Here is a 17,994-nt window from a genome sequence, read left to right as displayed (position 1 = left end):
ACCAAAGTCCAGCGCCTTTGTTGGGTGAAGCAAAGGGCCGCAAAAGATGACTATTCTTATTCTGATAAAAGCGCCCCCCCCGCGGCCCCGCCCCCCCCGAGGCGCCACGCGGGACCGGCTCTTCGAGGGGCGGGGCCCATGCAAATCAGAGCCCGAGTTCCCGAGCCGACCAATAGGAGCGGGCGGAGGCGGGGCGGCGGAGGCGGGGCGCCCTCCTCCCCCGAAAGGCGCATGCGCGGCGGCGGCCCGTCAGTCTCTCCTGCCGCCCGTCAGGCGCCGCTTCTTCTCCGCGCGGCCTTCGCTGAGGGAGCCGAGCGGCCGGCGGGACACGCGTCGAGGGCTGGCCGTGCTGCGGGGACGTGACACGCGTCGTGAGGTAGAGCGGGGCGGGCGGGCCAGGGCCGAGGGGAGACCGGGCGGGGCCCTTCGCCTGGGCGCTTCAGACATGCCCGCATCCATACACGTGTCATGCTGCCCCCGGCCCCCCCCCAGTCCCTTGGCCGAAAGGTTTCCCGTGAGTGCCAGGTCAGCCCCCTCCCCCTCTCAAGATCTTCCTGCCCGGGTCCCCTCCCGACCCCCTTCTCTCTCTGTCTCGCCCGGCCCAACTCCCTGGTGTTGCCCCCAAGACTCCCCCCCCATTCATCCTCAGATGCACCGAGGAGACCCCCCCGCCCCTCTGCTCCACACAGGTGTCCCCTGTGGGAGAAGCATCCTTCCATCCCAGCTCCTCGACCCGCGTCCAGGGAGCATCTCCTTTCCCACGGCCCCTCCACGAAGGCCGGAATGGAGGATCCCGTTTCCCTCCAGCAGCCCCCGCACCCCAAAGGGCAGCCACGCGGTGTGACATATTCAGACAGGAGCCACCATCCAGGCAGCTAAGAACATATTCTCCAACCCTGAGGCTGCTTATTTTAATGTACTGCCTGCTCAGTGGTCACTGAATACACTGCCATAAATGCTTCCTGTAGGAGATCCCTGCCCACCCCCTCCAGTGCACACTGAGATCCCCTGCTCTTCATTCCAGGATCTCATCTTCTCCGCTTCCTCTCAGGACTCTTCATGCCCCTAGTGCCCAAACTTCTTTCAAAGAGGGCCAGATTTGATGAAGTGAACATGTGTTCACTTCAAAGTTGTTGAGCTTTTTTTACAATTTTACCCCAAAGTTGTTGAGCTTTTGGAAATGGACTTTGGACATGCCTGCCCTAGTGCCTAACCATGTGTCTGTCTGACTTTCCCATCCATTGTTATCTCCAAAGATTCCACAAGTCTTGTATACTTAAAAGCTGCTTCATTTTTGTACCATAACCTAGGCCATGGGTAGGCAAACTAAGCCCCGGGGGCCGGATCTGGCCCAATTGCCTTCTAAATCTGGCCCACAGATGGTCCGGGAATCAGTGTGTTTTTACATGACTAGAATGTGTGCTTTTATTTAAAATGCATCTCTGGGTTATTTGTGGGGCATAGGAACTCATTCATTTCCCCCCCAAAATATAGTCCGGCCCCCTGCTGAAAAAGTTTGCTGACCCCTGGCCTAGGCAATCCTTTCCTAACATACCCAGATCCCCCTTATAGTAGATCCTCACTTGTTCTCTCCTTACCATGTTGGGAGTCACATATGAATGTGTGCAGCCTGCATATTTTTGAGATGCTGTTGAATACTTATTCTTCCAATACAAACTTGTAAATAGCTGTTGGGTTGTTCTTCTCAGAGTTTAATGGTGTGCTATAAGGGTTCAATGGAAGCAGGAATAAATTTCCCAGCAGTTTAAGGTGTTCCCAGATGCTAGATGTGAATGCACTGCTACTCCCTATCTTGCTGCCTGCTTGAGCCTTCAGTTGCTGGACAAGATTGAATAGTGCATAACTCGCATGAAAGATGTGGAAAATGTTGTCACGTCATGGAGGTTTGCCTCTGAGACAGAGTTCTGATTTGTGGGAGGGAATCTGTATACTCTATGAGCCGCAGTGTATTCATCAATCGCTCTCTTGTAAGGGTAGCCAACCGTTGTGGTTCCATAGGCACAGTTGCAATTTGGGTAAACTGCTGTGTGCACCATGCACACACATGTGCACTCATCACAATCACATACATGCATATTCATTATCCCCCTGCCAACAATTGCACTTGAAAAAAGCCTTCTGTGGGCTAAAGTGGAAGGGCTCTTTCAAATATTATTTTTGAGGAGGAGGGGGCAGAAATGAGATGCTGCAAAACACAAGGGAAGGCCTCTGAGGGCACTGTGTTGGTAATGCATGTGTTAGCGGCTAACTGCACATTACACAATAAAAGCAGCTTTGGAAAAATGGGTTTTAGAGGAGAGAAGCATGGCAGAAGCATTCCTCATCCAATGTTTCTCTGCTGCAAGCTGCTCCACTGCAGCTGTTCATGACTCCAAAAGCATTTTTGCTAGGGCAAAAGTACTTTTCAGCTTTGAAGGGGAGGGGAAAGTCACTTGTAGAAGCAGATACAAATAGTACAGGGAAAGGAGTCCTCTGCAGAAGCTAGTTTTGATTCACCTTACCTTTCCCATATTTTATTTATTAAAATGTTTAAAGCACAGTGTCAAGTGTTTCTACATTTCAAAACATAGAGCAACAATGTCCTGAATCAAAATAATAAATCAAAATCAAATAATAAAAGGTAAATAAAGTTAAATGGACAGTTAAGTCCAGTCATCGGCAACTATGGGGTGCAGTGCTCATCTCGCTTCAGGCCAAGGGAGCCAGTGTTTGCCCACAGACAGCTTTCCAGGTCATGTAGCCAGCATGACTAAACCACTTCTGGCACAACAGGTCACCATGATGAGTGCCAGAGCGCACAGAAATGCCGTTTACCTTTCTGCTGCAGTGGGACCTATTTATCTACTTGCACTAGTGTACTTTTGAACTGCTACGTTGGCAGGAACTGGGACAAAGCAACAGGAGCTCACCTCGTCGTACAGATTCAAACCACCAACTTTCTGATTGGCAAGCCCAAGTGGCTCAGTGGTTTAGACCATAGTGCCACCCGCTCCCTATCAAAATAATACTGTAAGTCAGTGCAGTGGTACCTCGGGTTACAAACGCTTCATGTTACATACGCTTCAGGTTACACACCCCGCTAACCCAGAAATAGTGCTTCAGGTTAAGAACTTTGCTTCAGGATAAGGACAGAAATCGGGCTCCGGCGGCAGCAGGAGGCCCCATTAGCTAAAGTGATGCTTCAGGTTAAGAACAGTTTCAGGTTAAGAACGGACCTCTGGAACGAATTAAGTACTTAACCCGAGGCATCCTGATCAAATTTGCAGATGACACCAAACTGGGAGGGGTGGCTAACACCCCAGAGGACAGGATCACACTTCAAAACGACCTTGACAGATTAGAGAACTGGGCAAAAACAAACAAGATGAATTTTAACAGGGAGAAATGTAAAGTATTGCACTTGGGCAAAAAAAATGAGAGGCACAAATACAAGATGGGTGACACCTGGCTTGAGAGCAGTACATGTGAAAAGGATCTAGGAGTCTTGGTTGACCACAAACTTGACATGAGCCAACAGTGTGACGCGGCAGCTAAAAAAGCCAATGCAATTCTGGGCTGCATCAATAGGAGTATAGCATCTAGATCAAGGGAAGTAATAGTGCCACTGTATTCTGCTCTGGTCAGACCACACCTGGAGTACTGTGTCCAGTTCTGGGCACCACAATTCAAGAGGGACACTGACAAACTGGAACGTGTCCAGAGGAGGGCAACCAAAATGGTCAAAGGCCTGGAAACGATGCCTTATGAGGAACGGCTAAGGGAGCTGGGCATGTTTAGCCTGGAGAAGAGGAGGTTAAGGGGTGATATGATAGCCATGTTCAAATATATAAAAGGATGTCACATAGAGGAGGGAGAAAGGTTGTTTTCTGCTGCTCCAGAGAAGCGGACACGGAGCAATGGATCCAAACTACAAGAAAGAAGATTCCACCTAAACATTAGGAAGAACTTCCTGACAGTAAGAGCTGTTTGACAGTGGAATTTGCTGCCAAGGAGTGTGGTGGAGTCTCCTTCTTTAGAGGTCTTTAAGCAGAGGCTTGACAACCATATGTCAGGAGTGCTCTGATGGTGTTTCCTGCTTGGCAGGGGGTTGGACTCGATGGCCCTTGTGGTCTCTTCCAACTCTATGATTCTATGATTCTATGATCACTGTAAATGCACATTCAACATAGATGCTGTTTAGATTGTTTGGAAGTCTGGTTCATATACGTGCAACAGACAAAGAAAATTGTGTGACAATTTCAAAATGAAACAAAACACCCATATACTTTTTAACTTTCTATGTGATTTTATTATTGCCAAAAAATGAAACTCTCTGTCTTTTCCCTAATTAAGGAGAAGTATAAGTAGTGCTAGTTTTCTGTAACTAGAACACAGAAGTTTAGCAGCACCTTTTATAGGCAGTCATAATATGCTAAATGTATACTATGGAATTTTTCATCCATATCATGCCAAATATTTTGCTAAACATCTGTATTCTACTGGTTGTTAGATCCATCTGTCTCAGGAGACAACGGAAGAGTGCATCTTCAAGGGTAAAGTCAAACCATTTTGGAGAGTGAAGTGTCTGTCTCTTCTGTGGCTTTAGGTTAATGGAAGGATGTATACAAAATTGTGATATTGCCTCAGCTGAATTCTCCATTCTGTCATCTGATGGTCTCTGTGGTGTCTCACTTAAGTGTCTGGATGATGCAATGCAGAGTAGTTTATTGGGTGGGACAGGGTTCAGTAGAGGAAGCCTTGTGACTTGATGGGGGCTGATGCTGAGTTGCTGATGGCAGCTTCTTGGCAAAGCAAGTGGTGTGAAGGGGGTGATGCTTATTAGCAGCTTAGTCTTAACTTCGTGAATGCATCATGAATAACTCATTTCAGTGTATGGACAGGAAATTCTTCTGTGTGTTGTGAAGAATCTGGAGAGACTCATCTAGCTAAATTGTTAAAGTCTGTTGCTTTCTTACTTAATTGCTAGTGGCAAAGTAAAACGAAAATGCTTAATGAAACATTGCCTCCTTTTATGCTTATCAGAGGTTGTGTCAGGAGTTCTTATATAAATACTCCTTTCTTATGATCCTTATAAGGTGGTTGTAAGGAGTGCGCTGAGCATTTTTAAATAGGAAAGTGGGATAGAAATAGTTTAAATAAATAAGATAATGTATGCAGTTTTTTAAACACTTGAAGTGCTGTACAAATGTCAAATATTATTTTCACACCTTTGGTGTCTCTTGTAGCAACCGTGACATGATAGTGGTAGAAAGTTTTTAGCCTTCCTAATGCAGGGATCATTTCACATTGAACTGCTTTACTGTAGCTTTCCTGGGTCTTAAACGGCTGTAATCTGGGGAGAGGGGCAGAGCTGATCTTCTAATATTACATTGTTATAGCGACACTTTACCTTGAAGTGCACAGAATGCTATTGACCCTTTATCCAAGGTCAGCACTTCTCATTTCAGTTTTATCTCTTCCTTCTCATGGAATTTTAAGCTCTGGTTGTTAAAAACACCTTTATAAACTCTGAATTTGTGCAGGTGCCTATGCACAACTGTGACAGACGGCAACACCTTGTTCCAGTGCCAACCCAGGAAGGTACCCCACTGGCAACAGGCGCACTGTTGTGCTACACTCCTCTTGCCACCAGCTGCTTATTTGTCCCCCAGGGCAAAGAGTATAGGATTTCCACTGCTTCATGGTGATCTACTTGGGAATAGGGCTGAATTCCAAGTCTTCTGCCTGGCAACTTTGGCCTGTCACCTCTCCCGACCACCCAGGTGCTTTAACCCAGCAGCTTAGCTCAAGCAATCCACCCTTGAGTGTGTTCAGCAAGCAGCCCAGTCCAGAAATCCCGTACAGCAGTGTAGTTAAACAGACTATTAAAAGAAAGGGAAAGGTGGAGAAACAGTAAGCCACATTCAGATGGGAAATAAAACACCAAACTAGAATATGGATGTAGCTAATCCAATACTAGGCAAGCTTATACAACAACATTGACACTTTCGGTAGCCTTTGGAGTTGGTTGAAGGGGGGGGGGGCAAAGTCTACAGGCATGATGCCATGTTCTATGCTCTTTGATTGGGTTTATCACAATTGACAGCTAGAGGGTACTTCACCACTGGGGGGGGGGGAGCACTCTAGTCTAGGTGGTGAGAACTGGGATGGAGATGGCTGCCAGACAGCAATGCAGAGATGGGGAGTGCTGGTTAGGATACCTCACAGAAAGCATCATGATATGGAGTCTGCTATTTTTTATTATTATTATTTTTTATTTATATCCCGCCCTCCCCAGCCGAAGCTGGGCTCAGGGCGGCTAACAACAATCAAAATAGCTCAACATTCTAAAACATTCATTATAAAATTAATTAAATCAAATTAAAATCAAATTAATGGCAACCATCAAGCAAAATTTTGTGCAGATTGCCAGAGGAGGGGGTCAGGCTGCGCCCTGACAAAAGGCCTGGTGGAACAGCTCTGTCTTGCAGGCCCTGCGGAAGGATGTCAGGTCCTGCAGGGCCCTAGTCTCTTGTGACAGAGCGTTCCACCAGATTGGAGCCGCGGCCGAGAAGGCCCTGGCTCTAGTTGAGGCCAGCCTAACCTCTCTGAGGCCTGGGATCTTTAGGGTGCTTTTATTTGCAGACCGTAAATTTCTCTGTGGGACATACCAGGAGAGGCGGTCCCGTAGGTACGAGGGTCCTAGGCTGTATAGGGCTTTAAAGGTTAAAACCAGCACCTTAAACCTGATCCTGTACTCCACCGGGAGCCAGTGCAGCTGGTACAGCACCGGATGGATATGATCTCGCAGCGAAGACCCCGTAAGGAGTCTTGCCGCGGCATTCTGCACCCGCTGGAGTTTCTGGGTCAGTCTCAAGGGCAGCCCCACGTAGAGCGAGTTACAATAATCCAGTCTGGAGGTGACCGTTGCGTGGATCACAGTGATAGGTCAGGGCGAGAGAGATAAGGAGCCAACTGCTTAGCTTGGCGGAGATGAAAAAATGCCGCCTTTGTTATAGCTGTAATCTGCGCCTCCATAGAGAGGGAGGTATCGAAGATTACACCCAAACTCTTCACGGATGATGCTGGCACTAATTGCACCCCCGCAAGAGACGGGAGTTGCCCCCTCAATCCCATATCGCTCCGTCCCAGCCAGAGGACCTCTGTCTTCGAAGGATTTAACTTCAACCGGCTCCCACATAACCATCCAGCCACAGCTTCCAGACATCTGATCAGTGTATCTGGGGCCGAGTCAGGATGGCCATCCATCAACAGATAGAGTTGGGTGTCATCAGCATACTGATGGCAGCCCAGCCCAAAACTCCGGACAAGCTGGGCGAGGGGGCGCATAAAGATGTTGGAAAGCATCGGGGAGAGAATCGCACCCTGAGGCACTCCACCCACCAAGGAGTGGCGCGATGACAATTCCCCCCCAAGCGCCACCCTCTGTCCCCAACCAGAGAGAAACGAGTGCAGCCACTGAAGGACTGTGCCCTGGATCCCCACGTCGGCAAGGCGGCGGTCCAGGAGTTCGTGATTGACCATGTCAAAGGCTGCTGACAGGTCTAGAAGAATCAGCAGCCCCGACCCGCCTCGATCCAGCTGCCTGCGGAGATCATCGTTCTAACCAACTCTAGGAATCATCATTCTAACCAACTCTAGGAATTTTTAAAAAAATGACCACCTGGGCAATTTTGAGGGTCTTTGGCACATTTCAGGTATGCTACCTGTAGTATGTCAGGAAAAGGAGGTGAAGGACTGTATTCTTCTTTTTACTGTTAGTGTAAACCCCCATCCCACAAAACATTTAAAAGGCCATATTTTTATTATTGTATGGTGAACCTTGATATGAGGTTATGACATCATGGGTAGGTTTTATGAAGCTGTGAAGTAGATTTGGCTCCCCTTGAAAAAAATTGATATAGTGTCTGTGACTGAAAAGGTGCACAGGTATAGGCTTGCAAATTTCCATTGAAGGAAAGGGCTCTGGTGTTTTGCGTGTTTTATACTGTTTTTATACGCATCTGTGGCTACATTTTGTTCACTTCTTTGACATTTTAAAATATAGATTCATAGAATCATAGAGTTGGAAGAGATCACAAGGGCGATCGAGTCCAACCCCCTGCCAAGCAGGAAACACCTTCAGAGCACTCCTGACATATGGTTGTCAAGCCTCTGCTTAAAGACCTCCAAAGAAGGAGACTCCACCACACTCCTTGGCAGCAAATTCCACTGTCGAACAGCTCTTACTGTCAGGAAGTTCTTCCTAATGTTTAGGTGGAATCTTCTTTCTTGTAGTTTGGATATGGCTTATATATTTTCTAAATGTGAATGTTTATTCATAAAATCTGTTTAAAAGTGAGTTATAAAGTTTGATGGATCACAAGAGTACGTCATCCTTCTGTGTACATAATTGTCTGGAGCAATTTGACCCTAATTTAATCTTGTGGCAATCTAGGTTAGGCTGCCACGTGGCCATCTATTTGCACTCCTCTGATGCTGTAGCCCCCATGCAAAAGTTATTGCTATAACAGTGATAAAAATGGTTTGGATAGTGTGCCTTGTGACTGTACTTGACAATGTCATTTCCTAGGTTTTGGACCTGAGCCAAAGCTATGGGGCAGGATTTCGCCCAGTTGTTATGCAAGAGACCTCCTGTATTCCTTCCTTGTTAATATGCACATGCATGCGTGTATCCAGTTGGTGCTGCGTTTTCTTGTGGACTTTGGAACTTGTATCAGGCGTTTTCCTGGTCTCTGGACTGCCTGATCTGATAGGGCTTAATCTGCACTTGACCAATTAAAGTGTCCCCTTAAAGGTCTTTAGCACAGTGTCTGCCATAAGGGCAGCAAATAACTGGTTGTTTCTCTACTTGTAAGAGGATAGTTGTTTTCCACATCCTCTGTCTATGGGCTGTGTGTATCAATACACACTTCTACCAATTCAGTGTGCTGTACATTCTGAAAGTTGCATATTGTTGAAAGGTTGACAGGAAGAAGAGAGAACGTATTTTGTGTGCCACTTGTGTGCCCCTCTTGGATTGGCCTTTTTCATTTAAATATAGTTCTAGTGGGATAATGACTTGTGTGCCACTGAGAGCACAGCTTGCGATTTTTCACTTATGCAGCACTATAGACATACAAGGCTCTTCACCATATAATGCAAGGTAAAAAGATATGGTCCTGCCCTAGAGGGCTTACAATGTAAATGACCAAATATCACACCACCCCAGATCAGCAAGACATTTACATTTTCACTAGCAGCTGGTAAATGTACTTCATGTCTCTTTCAAATTCCTTCAAAGGATGAGTCTTAAGGATTTGAAATGGGGTGTTGATTGGCAAGGATGTGGTGTTACTTTTTTAAAAAAAGACACTGAAGTGCATTCCTTGCTAAGAAGACATTTTGGTTCTATTCAAGTTAATGTTAAAGATAGCTGAGCTAATGGGAATCTTGAGTTGGTGACTAGGGTGAGAATCTGCCTGTCATTTCCTCAGAACCAGCAAGTATCCTAATGAGATAATTGTACAGCTGGAAGGAATTGGAAGGTCATTTAATCGAACCCTCCCACTGGAGGTTAGGTCTATCATGCCAATTTTTCCTGCCCATAATAATTTGAACAATTGCATGCTATACAGCAGAGAAACAAGAGTAACTGTATATCATACAATACCAGAGTTTATATGAGCGCAGCTGGAAAAAGATGGAAGTTCTTGAAAAATCCCTGTTCTGTTGAAATAACTAACTTGTTTATTATAGCACTGGTCTTCACTTAGATGCAGTGTTGGTGAGTGCCCTGACTATCCACTAATTGTCTCTCTACGCACCTATCAATTAATCCTCTCATCCAGTTGTCTCTTTCTCTGTCTTCCTAGAGTAGTGATTCTCAAGTCCAGCCAACTCCCCATTTGCGCATGATTGGCATGCATGTGCTGTTTTTGGCACCACAAGGGGGTGGGTGGGGTGGGTTTATGCTTGTCCTGCTGATGCATGCAGGGCCTCAGAACAATGCCTCCCCCTCAGTGGGGAGTTGCCTGCACACGCCTCTCCAGCACCCCTACCACCTCTGCAGTGTTATCCTTCAAAGGCTGCTATCTCCACTCCAAAATTTTAAACTGTAGACCTGCTCACAGCCAAATCCCATTCCATTGAGAGAAGGAGAAAATATCAGTCCAAACGAATATAGTAGCAGAGGAAGATACCTTTTACCAGATCTGCCCAGTTATTGATCTAGCCCAGTTTTGCTTATTTTGATTGGCAGCAGAGATCCTTCCCATAACCTGATATGCCTGTTTTTTTAACTGGGGGTGCCTGGGATTGAATCGGGGGCTTCCTGCAAGGCAGGTGCTGTGCTGCTGATCCATGTCCCCCCCCCATAAATCTGAGCTGGCTTCCCATCGACAGCGTGGCAGGAAGTGTGGGTGATTCTGTTTCTGGTCTAATATTGGAATTGAAAGAAAATCTAGTTTAGCTTTTGAAAGTATGGAGACAGACCACTCGTTCACACTGGCTGAGAATTTTTCTTATCCTTCCATTGTTATAATCATCAGCTACTGAGCCAAGTTTAAGGTTTTGTTGCTGATATTTAAAGCCCTAAACAACTTGGGACCAGAATACCGTATTTTTTCGCTCTATAGGACGCACCGGACCATAGGAGGGGGAGAACAGGGAAAAAAATTTTTCCCTTGTTCTCCCCCTCTAAAACAAGGTGGGTTCAAGGTGCATTCACCCAAAGCCTCCGGAGCACAGCGGGAGTTCCTGCTGCGCTCTGGAGGCTTCAGGCGGCTTCCTTGGAAGCCTGGAGAGCGAGAGGCGTCACTGACCCCTCTCGCTCTCCAGACTTCAGTGAAGACAACCCGAAGCCTCTGGAGCACGGCAGGAGTTCCCTCTGGGCTCTGGAGGCTTCAGGTTCCTTTTGACCTGCTCTTTGGGGCTGGCGGTGGGGGGAAGCCATTCGAAGTCAGTTTGGGAGAGACAAAATGGTTTCAGGACTTTTTCCTGCATTGTTTTCAGACATGTGGGGTGTGTGTGTGTGTATATATATATGACCTTAAAGTTATTATAACAGTTTCTTAATATGTTTCCACTGAACATTTGGAAAAGCAGGTCTCCCCATTCATACTTCATGCGCTCACTGCAAAACCTGCCAGTGTATCTGTGGTGCAAACAGTCTGAGGAAGAGCCAAGAATAGAATGTGGCTTTAACCCAAGCCTCTCGCTTGGTATTGTAGCCTCCTTTGGAATTTGGTCCTCCTCTTGGAGCTACAGAAAAGAGGAGCATATCATATTGTTATTGGTTACCGTATATTATGTTGTATGGAGCTAACAGTGTATTCCGAAATGCTTCACTAGGTTCAGCCACCTTGCCTAGAAAAAAGAAAATGGCCAGAGGCAATTTAGGAATACAGGAATCTGTAATCTGGAACTGACCCATCATTCCACCTAAGGTCTTGTTTGTACGAAGAACTTAACTCCTCCCAACCCCCCCCCCCCAGCTGACTTCATTTCTTAAGGAATTCCTGACACTTTTGTGAAACAAAGATCTTGGAGTTGAACTAAGCTCTTAAGACTATGAGAATGTCTATCCCCTTTTAATAAGAAAGCAGTGAATGTTGTGCCACAGCACAGGGAGTGGGAGCCCCTGCTCAGTTTTTCAGGATTGTGTTGGGAGAGGTGACTCGTAACCCCTTCCTTGCCTGTCTTGCTGTGCTGCGGGGGAAGATGAGGTCTCCCTGGTGGCGAGATCAGTCCTGGTGGGCCTTGCCACTTTAGGGATAGCTTTGACCACCATCTGTCTGGCTGTGGTACAATGCTGCTCTGGGTCAGACTCCAGGAGACTAAAGTCTGCTGCAGCTCAGCAGATATGTTCAATATGGCCCTGAGCCTAGTGAATGGGTGTGGAAATATTATTCTTCTCTAGTTCAGAGGCAGTGTGTTTTGCAAAGCGCACAAAATTCCAACAGACACACATGTCTCATGAATTTAGCATTTGAATCATCTCATCAGATGGTGTCCTGTTAAGAAGTTTTGTATCCAGTTTTGTGTTGCTTCCTCTAAGTGAAATTCTGTGACACTATTTCTCTTTTTGCTCATTTCTAATGCCTTGACCATTCAGAGGATATACGAAGCTGCACTTTGCTGAATTAGAACATGGTCCATCTAGCTCATTGGTCTTCATCTGGCGTTCTGGGATGCACTGCAAGGGGTCTAAGATGGGTTGAAACAAATATGTGGTAAAAATTAAGATATGAGTCTCCAAATGAAGGTTTGGGTTAAGATTGGTCCGCAGTCTGCATGATCCTGGCACTCTATAATCAAGGGGACTTGATAGTTGTTGCAAGTAGGATTTGCTGGAACTGGGTTGCTTGCAATTAGGATATCTGATTATTAATTTGGTAGCAGGAGATAAGAGATTAGTGTGGCTGGAATTGGCTTGTGGCACTGACTGATACGTACTGATCCAAGTGCACGTGTCTCTCTTTTCAGAATTTTTGCCATGTTTTGGAATGTGGGTCCTTGGAAATGTGTCTTGCCCCTACAGCTTTGCCTGCTGGGTTTTGCATGCTCTGTGTGGGCCAGCTCAGGAGCCTTGCCACAGACTTCTATTACAGCAGATTCCTTCCTGCAAGACCTCTTCCTCCGGTATGGCAAACATGACAAGCTCACTTTGCAGCAGCTCAAGTCCCTGTTGAATCGCCTTGATGTGGGAGTTGGAAGGAACAACATTAGTCGCACAGAGCAGCAGCGTAGAAACATCTCCTGGGTAATGTATTGTATTTATATAAGCTATTTCTGTCCTGCTTTTGAAGGTAGTGAGTGGGTCCACAAATCACCCTACCAATGCTAAAAACCTGGCTGTTATAAATGCATTCCACTGAAAAATATTAAAATGATAAAACCTAAAGGGTCTATAGTGGGGCACCTTTAATTAAGTCCATTCAATTGATCTTGAAAGCTTTCTGAAATAAAACTGTCTTGAACTGACACCTAAAAGTTAACAGAGAAGAGGCAAAAAAGATGAACCTCTCTGGGGAGCAAGTTCTTTAATGTTGGTGCTGCCCCTGAGAAGGCCCAGTTCAGCATCACTACCCTCCTTGCTTCTTTTTAGTGGAGGAGGGGCAGGGTCTCCCTGTTATAGGTAGGTTTATATAGGGAAAGATGGTCTATGACATGCCCAGGTCTGGACCATTTAGAGTGTTAATGGTCAAAATCAGCACCCAATTATGCATTAGTAGCAGTAGTACCCATATTACTTTATTATTCGTTGCAGTTGCTATCTTAGAAATATTTAATATTATTATTATTATTATTATTATTATTATTATTATTATTATTATTAATTTGTGCTTTTATCTTGTATTTTTATCTCATGGACTTCCCTGAGATCATTGGATGAAGGGTGTGTGGGTGTGTATACCATATTTTTCCGTGTACAAGATTATGTCTCTCCCTCCCCCCCCCATTTTTCAGTCAAAAATTGGGGGTCATCTTATACACAGATTTATATCTTAAGTCTTGGGTCAGCTGGCGGCTCCTGGCATCTCCTGAGTGGAGTGCGCTGTATTCAGGGCGCTGGCTGGAGAGGAGAGGAGGGAGCTTGGCCGCAGTGCCACCAGCTCTGCTGAGGCGAGGCAAAGCCAGATGGAGGCTGGAGAGGTGAGACGAGGCGAGGCTGTGCCGAGATGCGGGGTATCGCCCCTCCAAAAAAGCAATTTCCCCCAAAAGCAGAACAACTTGAACAAACTGATTTCTTAATTTTGGGCTCCCAAAAGTAGGGGTCATCTTATACATGGGGTCGTGTTATACATGGAAAAATACTCTGTGTGTATTGCAGTTTTAGTAGTATTAAGACATAGTCACCCTACCCTCCAGCTGAAAAGCCTCCTGGAATGGTTATATAAGATCTATACAAATGTGTCCCTGCCCTCAAGCATCATAAAACTGCTATGTTTTTATACTCACCAGCTTGAATAAAAACAGTTCAGGGAGAGCAGGAGCCAAAGGGAGCTAGAATGGTGACAGGAGGCAGTGCATAATTTGTGGTCTTCAGCAGGTGTGGGTCAGTAAAGCTCACTGGGAAGCCTTCAGGGTGTGAATGCTAACAAAAGGCACAACTCTGGGATTTTCACCACGCCTTGCTCTCTGTCCTATAGTGCTTCAGTTCCTCAGAGCTCTTTTCAACCCACAATCTGAGTGAAGACTCCAGCCTTGGCAAGAGTGAATTCCGAGAGTTCTGCCCAACCATCCTGCAGCAGCTGGAGTCAAGGGCATGCACGTCTGAGAACCTGGAAAATGAGGAAGATGAGAGGACAGAGGAGGGGAAGCCCAGTTCCTCAGAAGGTGTGTGTGCAGTTATAAGCCAGCCAGCTAGGCTAGCAAAAGTTTAACAGCTAGTCTTTTAAAGCAAAAGCTTCCTGAGAAATGCCTTCAAATCCTGGCCATCCTTGTTCTCCTGCAAGTTGCTGTAGAAATGGAATGCCAACCAGAACTGTAAGCAATTGTTCTTAATGGGGTTTCCTTTTCCAGGTACAGGTTGACATAATGCCCCATACACCCTACCCTTGTTGTGTCCTTGCCTAGGAAAAGTCAGTTGATCTAAAATCCACCCCCCTGGTATGATTTCATTGTGCTCCAGATTGAGCTGTCAGTGCTGTCAAGGCAGCTCCATGCATATGCTGGCTGCGGCATACTTACAGGTGAAAGTGGGCCTTTGGAAGTACAGGTATTGCTCTCAATGAAAGACAAAATTAGAATTGTTTAGGCTGTGGAGAAGAAAGCATGAGGTTTTATTCAGTGTTGGTCGTGCTCAGAGCAGACCTATTGAAGTTAACGGGTATGACTAACTTAGATCTATTAATTTTAGTGGATATTCTAAGTAGAACTTAGCTTGATACCACCCATGGTGTTTACACCTTTACACACAATGGAACAGCCTATAGGCTGACTCTCAATTTTACTCCTGTCATTCACAAATTTGTGAATTCACAGATCTTCCTGTTTGTGGACAGGAAATGTGGGTCCACAATTAATGAACCATATATAACACACTTTCCCCAAGTTAAGGAACTATGCCAACCACCAGGTCCTATACTTGCTTACCTGAGAATAAGTCCCTTTAAACTCAGTGGAGTTACTTCTGAGTAGACACATACAGGATTGCACTGTATGACAAAATAGAGAACTTGGAAATACTATCTATTGAGAGGAAAAAGCTCAGTATATAAATAAGAGGTCGTCCCTGCTGGTGGGTATTTGCAGAAGAGCCAATGATTACAACCGCTTTTGTAGATCTTAAGATGGGTATGAGTCATCATTGAGATGTTACAGGAATATTAAACAAAAAGGCAACAGGATAAGAAACAGTGTACTTTAAATATGTATGTGTGTGTTTGTTTGAAAAAAGGATTTGCTTAGTGCATACATTTTCACTGTTAAGTTTCCACTTTTATTTCACAGACCTTTTGAATTTGGGAGGAGGGGTTCCTTCTACACTTCCTCTGCCTGCTGTGGCTCCTCAACCCAGCACTGGCAATGTGTCTCACAGGCAAATATGCAGAAATCCACACATTCAGTTGTTTACATACAAACTGCTGCTGCATATAAGGATCTGTGGATTGGGGAAGTAATTCTACACTATGGTTAGAAGAGGAAAAGAGTTGGATGCCTCAGACCCTCTCAAAGCCGTCCATGAAGAACATTATAAGAAAGCTTCACCTGCCTCAAGATCATCTCCCTTGCTGGAATCTGGCGCACAAACCTTCCAGATATGGCCTGTCACAGATTTTGAGTAACCTCATAGATGTATACACACAAAAGGAGGTCAAAAATGACCCTAAAGAGTCTATTGTTGACATTCCAGAAATAAGGAAGTGAGATTAATGTAATATGATTATTCTTTTCAGCTTTCTTCGTGTTGTTCACAGACGTTGCCTGAAGCCAGAAAATTTGGGTCTGCAGTTAATGAGCAACATAGATTGTACACGTTTTATCTAAGGAGCTTTAAAAATGGTTAATCTAAATCTCTTTTTGCCAGTCAGTGAGTGATGGCAAGTTTCAACTGGCAACATCCTGGGTAATCTAAGCAAATTCCTCACTGATGTAACCTGAATGGCAGCATACTCTGTTCAGTTTTTGTCTTATGAACCTTGTTTTGTATCAAATTGTAATATTTTTAAGCTACCTGAAATCCTAAATCACAATTCCTGCTGCCTCTACATCATGTTTTCAGTTTCTTAATAGATCCTGATATTGAGTTGGTATTGAGTATAGCTCTCAGTACCAAGTTTGAGAAGAACTCAGAGGCTGCGCTTCTGTCTTCTGGCTATCCTGGTGCTGTACATCTTAAACTCCTAGAGAATTGCAATAAAACCTTATTTCCAGTGAGATCAACTTCAGCCTTCCCAGCTTTGGCTGTCTATAGAGGCCTCTTCCTGTTTTCAATTATTTGGGTAAACTGGCCCTCCTTTCTATTTGTTTCACAGTCTGGGGCTTTGGATTTCTCAGTGTTTCACTGATTAACCTGGCCTCCCTACTTGGCGTCTTCATCGTGCCCTGCACCAAGAAGGTCTTTTTCGCCCGAATCCTAACGTATTTCATCGCGCTCTCCATCGGGACATTGTTCTCTAACGCACTGTTCCAGCTGATCCCAGAGGTGCAGTAAGACACAGACACATGGATTGAGTCACAATCTACTTTTCCTGTCACTAAGTTCTCTGCTGATAGGCTGCTCACAGTTTAGAGCAGGCATCCCCAACCTGCGGCTCTCCAGATGTTTTGGCCTACAACTCCCATGATCCCTAGCTAACAGGACTAGTGGTCAGGGATGATGGGAATTGTAGTCCAAAACAGCTGGAGGGCTGAAGGTTGGGGATGCCTGGTTTAGAGAGGGGGAAGCTTGCCCTGCCCAGGGATTCCTTTTGAGGATGACCTTTTCTCCTCTGAGCATCAGGAAGCTTCCTAAGATCAGCTGAGAGAAAAAGAGCAAATTCTCCTGCATGGTCCCTGTGTAGGCACATACATGAATTCTGTGCTTGCTCAGAGCACATCTTGGGAATTTTCTTGAGCCATAATCCATGTCTCCTCATTTCAAGGGCAGAAGCTTAGCACCACTCTTCTAGTCCTTGTTTCTTGCCATTCACAGTCATCCAAAGCAGCAGTGCACCTTGTGGGTGTTGGCAGCGCTGGGAGGATTTTGCCTCTTGACTTCCATTCCACAATTGATGGAAAGCGGTTGATTGTGCTTTTAGTGAGGTTTCTTCAGTTGTGCAAAAGTGTGAAAAGGAATGTTGGGTTTTTTGGTCATATCTACTGACTAGCACAATATTTCTTTGGGAACGTTGTGAGGGCAACTTCACTGAAACAATGGGAAATAGTACCCTTTACCTAAACCTAGCCAGCTAAAGTAGATGTTGCCTAGAGTGACCTAGAGGAAGAGGTATACATTAATATGGATCTATGTGTGGGCTGTTTCTGTAGGCTGAGTCCTTCCAGTAGTCAAGTTCAGTCACTGGCCTGATGAATGAGAGTAGGTAGGGGGGAAAGTGTGGCTGTCAGCTTCAGAGACTGTTTTGCAAAGGAACACCAATATTCTGGAGAAAGATCTTTTATGTTTTTTCTTGGCTTCTCTTTCAGTAATTGATCTGATTTTACCAACAACAAAAGAAGAGGTTTCTTGAGCAGTGTTGGACTTTGCCAGATTTAATCTTGACATAATTTTGTTTGAATTGCATGTTCTGGGGCTGCTTAAATACAAACAAGAACACTCTACTTCCTGATTTTGGAGTTTGTAACCCTTGTCTCCTTCACTTGCTCAGTTTCTGTCTTCCATTTTGACTTTGCATATTGTGGCGAACATTTGGGGCACAGTTTTTGCAGTTCCGCAAACTTCTAAAATTGTGGGCTGAAATAAGACATTGGTTTGTCCATGGTATGAAAGAGCCACCCTTTGAACCCAGGACCACCTTTGCTGTCTGTCCTGGCCACCTCACCAACTGG

General features: G+C 45.4%; 1 protein-coding gene and 1 long non-coding RNA gene across 3 annotated transcripts in view; one reads left to right on the top strand and one right to left on the bottom strand.

Moving 5' to 3' along the window:
• Nucleotides 1–245: 245 nt before the first annotated feature.
• Nucleotides 246–17,994, top strand: part of SLC39A14 (solute carrier family 39 member 14) — a 31,000-nt gene continuing 13,251 nt past the window's right edge. Inside the window, exons 1-4 of one of the 2 annotated variants that reach the window (XM_082200502.1) lie at nt 246–376; nt 12,487–12,763; nt 14,154–14,340; nt 16,482–16,651. In XM_082200502.1, the coding sequence (XP_082056628.1) occupies nt 12,497–12,763; nt 14,154–14,340; nt 16,482–16,651 (624 nt within the window). In that variant the 5' untranslated portion in view covers nt 246–376; nt 12,487–12,496. The remainder of the gene's footprint in view (nt 377–12,486; nt 12,764–14,153; nt 14,341–16,481; nt 16,652–17,994) is intronic. The other variant, XM_082200501.1, reaches the window with a different exon arrangement.
• LOC309519661 lies at nt 4,170–14,147 on the bottom strand. Its single transcript, XR_014213944.1, has 3 exons — nt 13,963–14,147; nt 11,302–11,367; nt 4,170–5,882 (listed from the first exon to the last, which is right to left on the bottom strand). It is a non-coding gene; the product is annotated as an uncharacterized lncRNA (long non-coding RNA).

The sequence above is a fragment of the Podarcis vaucheri genome (genome assembly GCF_965113315.1).
Source record: "Podarcis vaucheri genome assembly, chromosome: 15".
Lineage (NCBI taxonomy): Eukaryota > Metazoa > Chordata > Lepidosauria > Squamata > Lacertidae > Podarcis > Podarcis vaucheri.
This window is presented reverse-complemented; position numbering and strand designations above follow the sequence as displayed.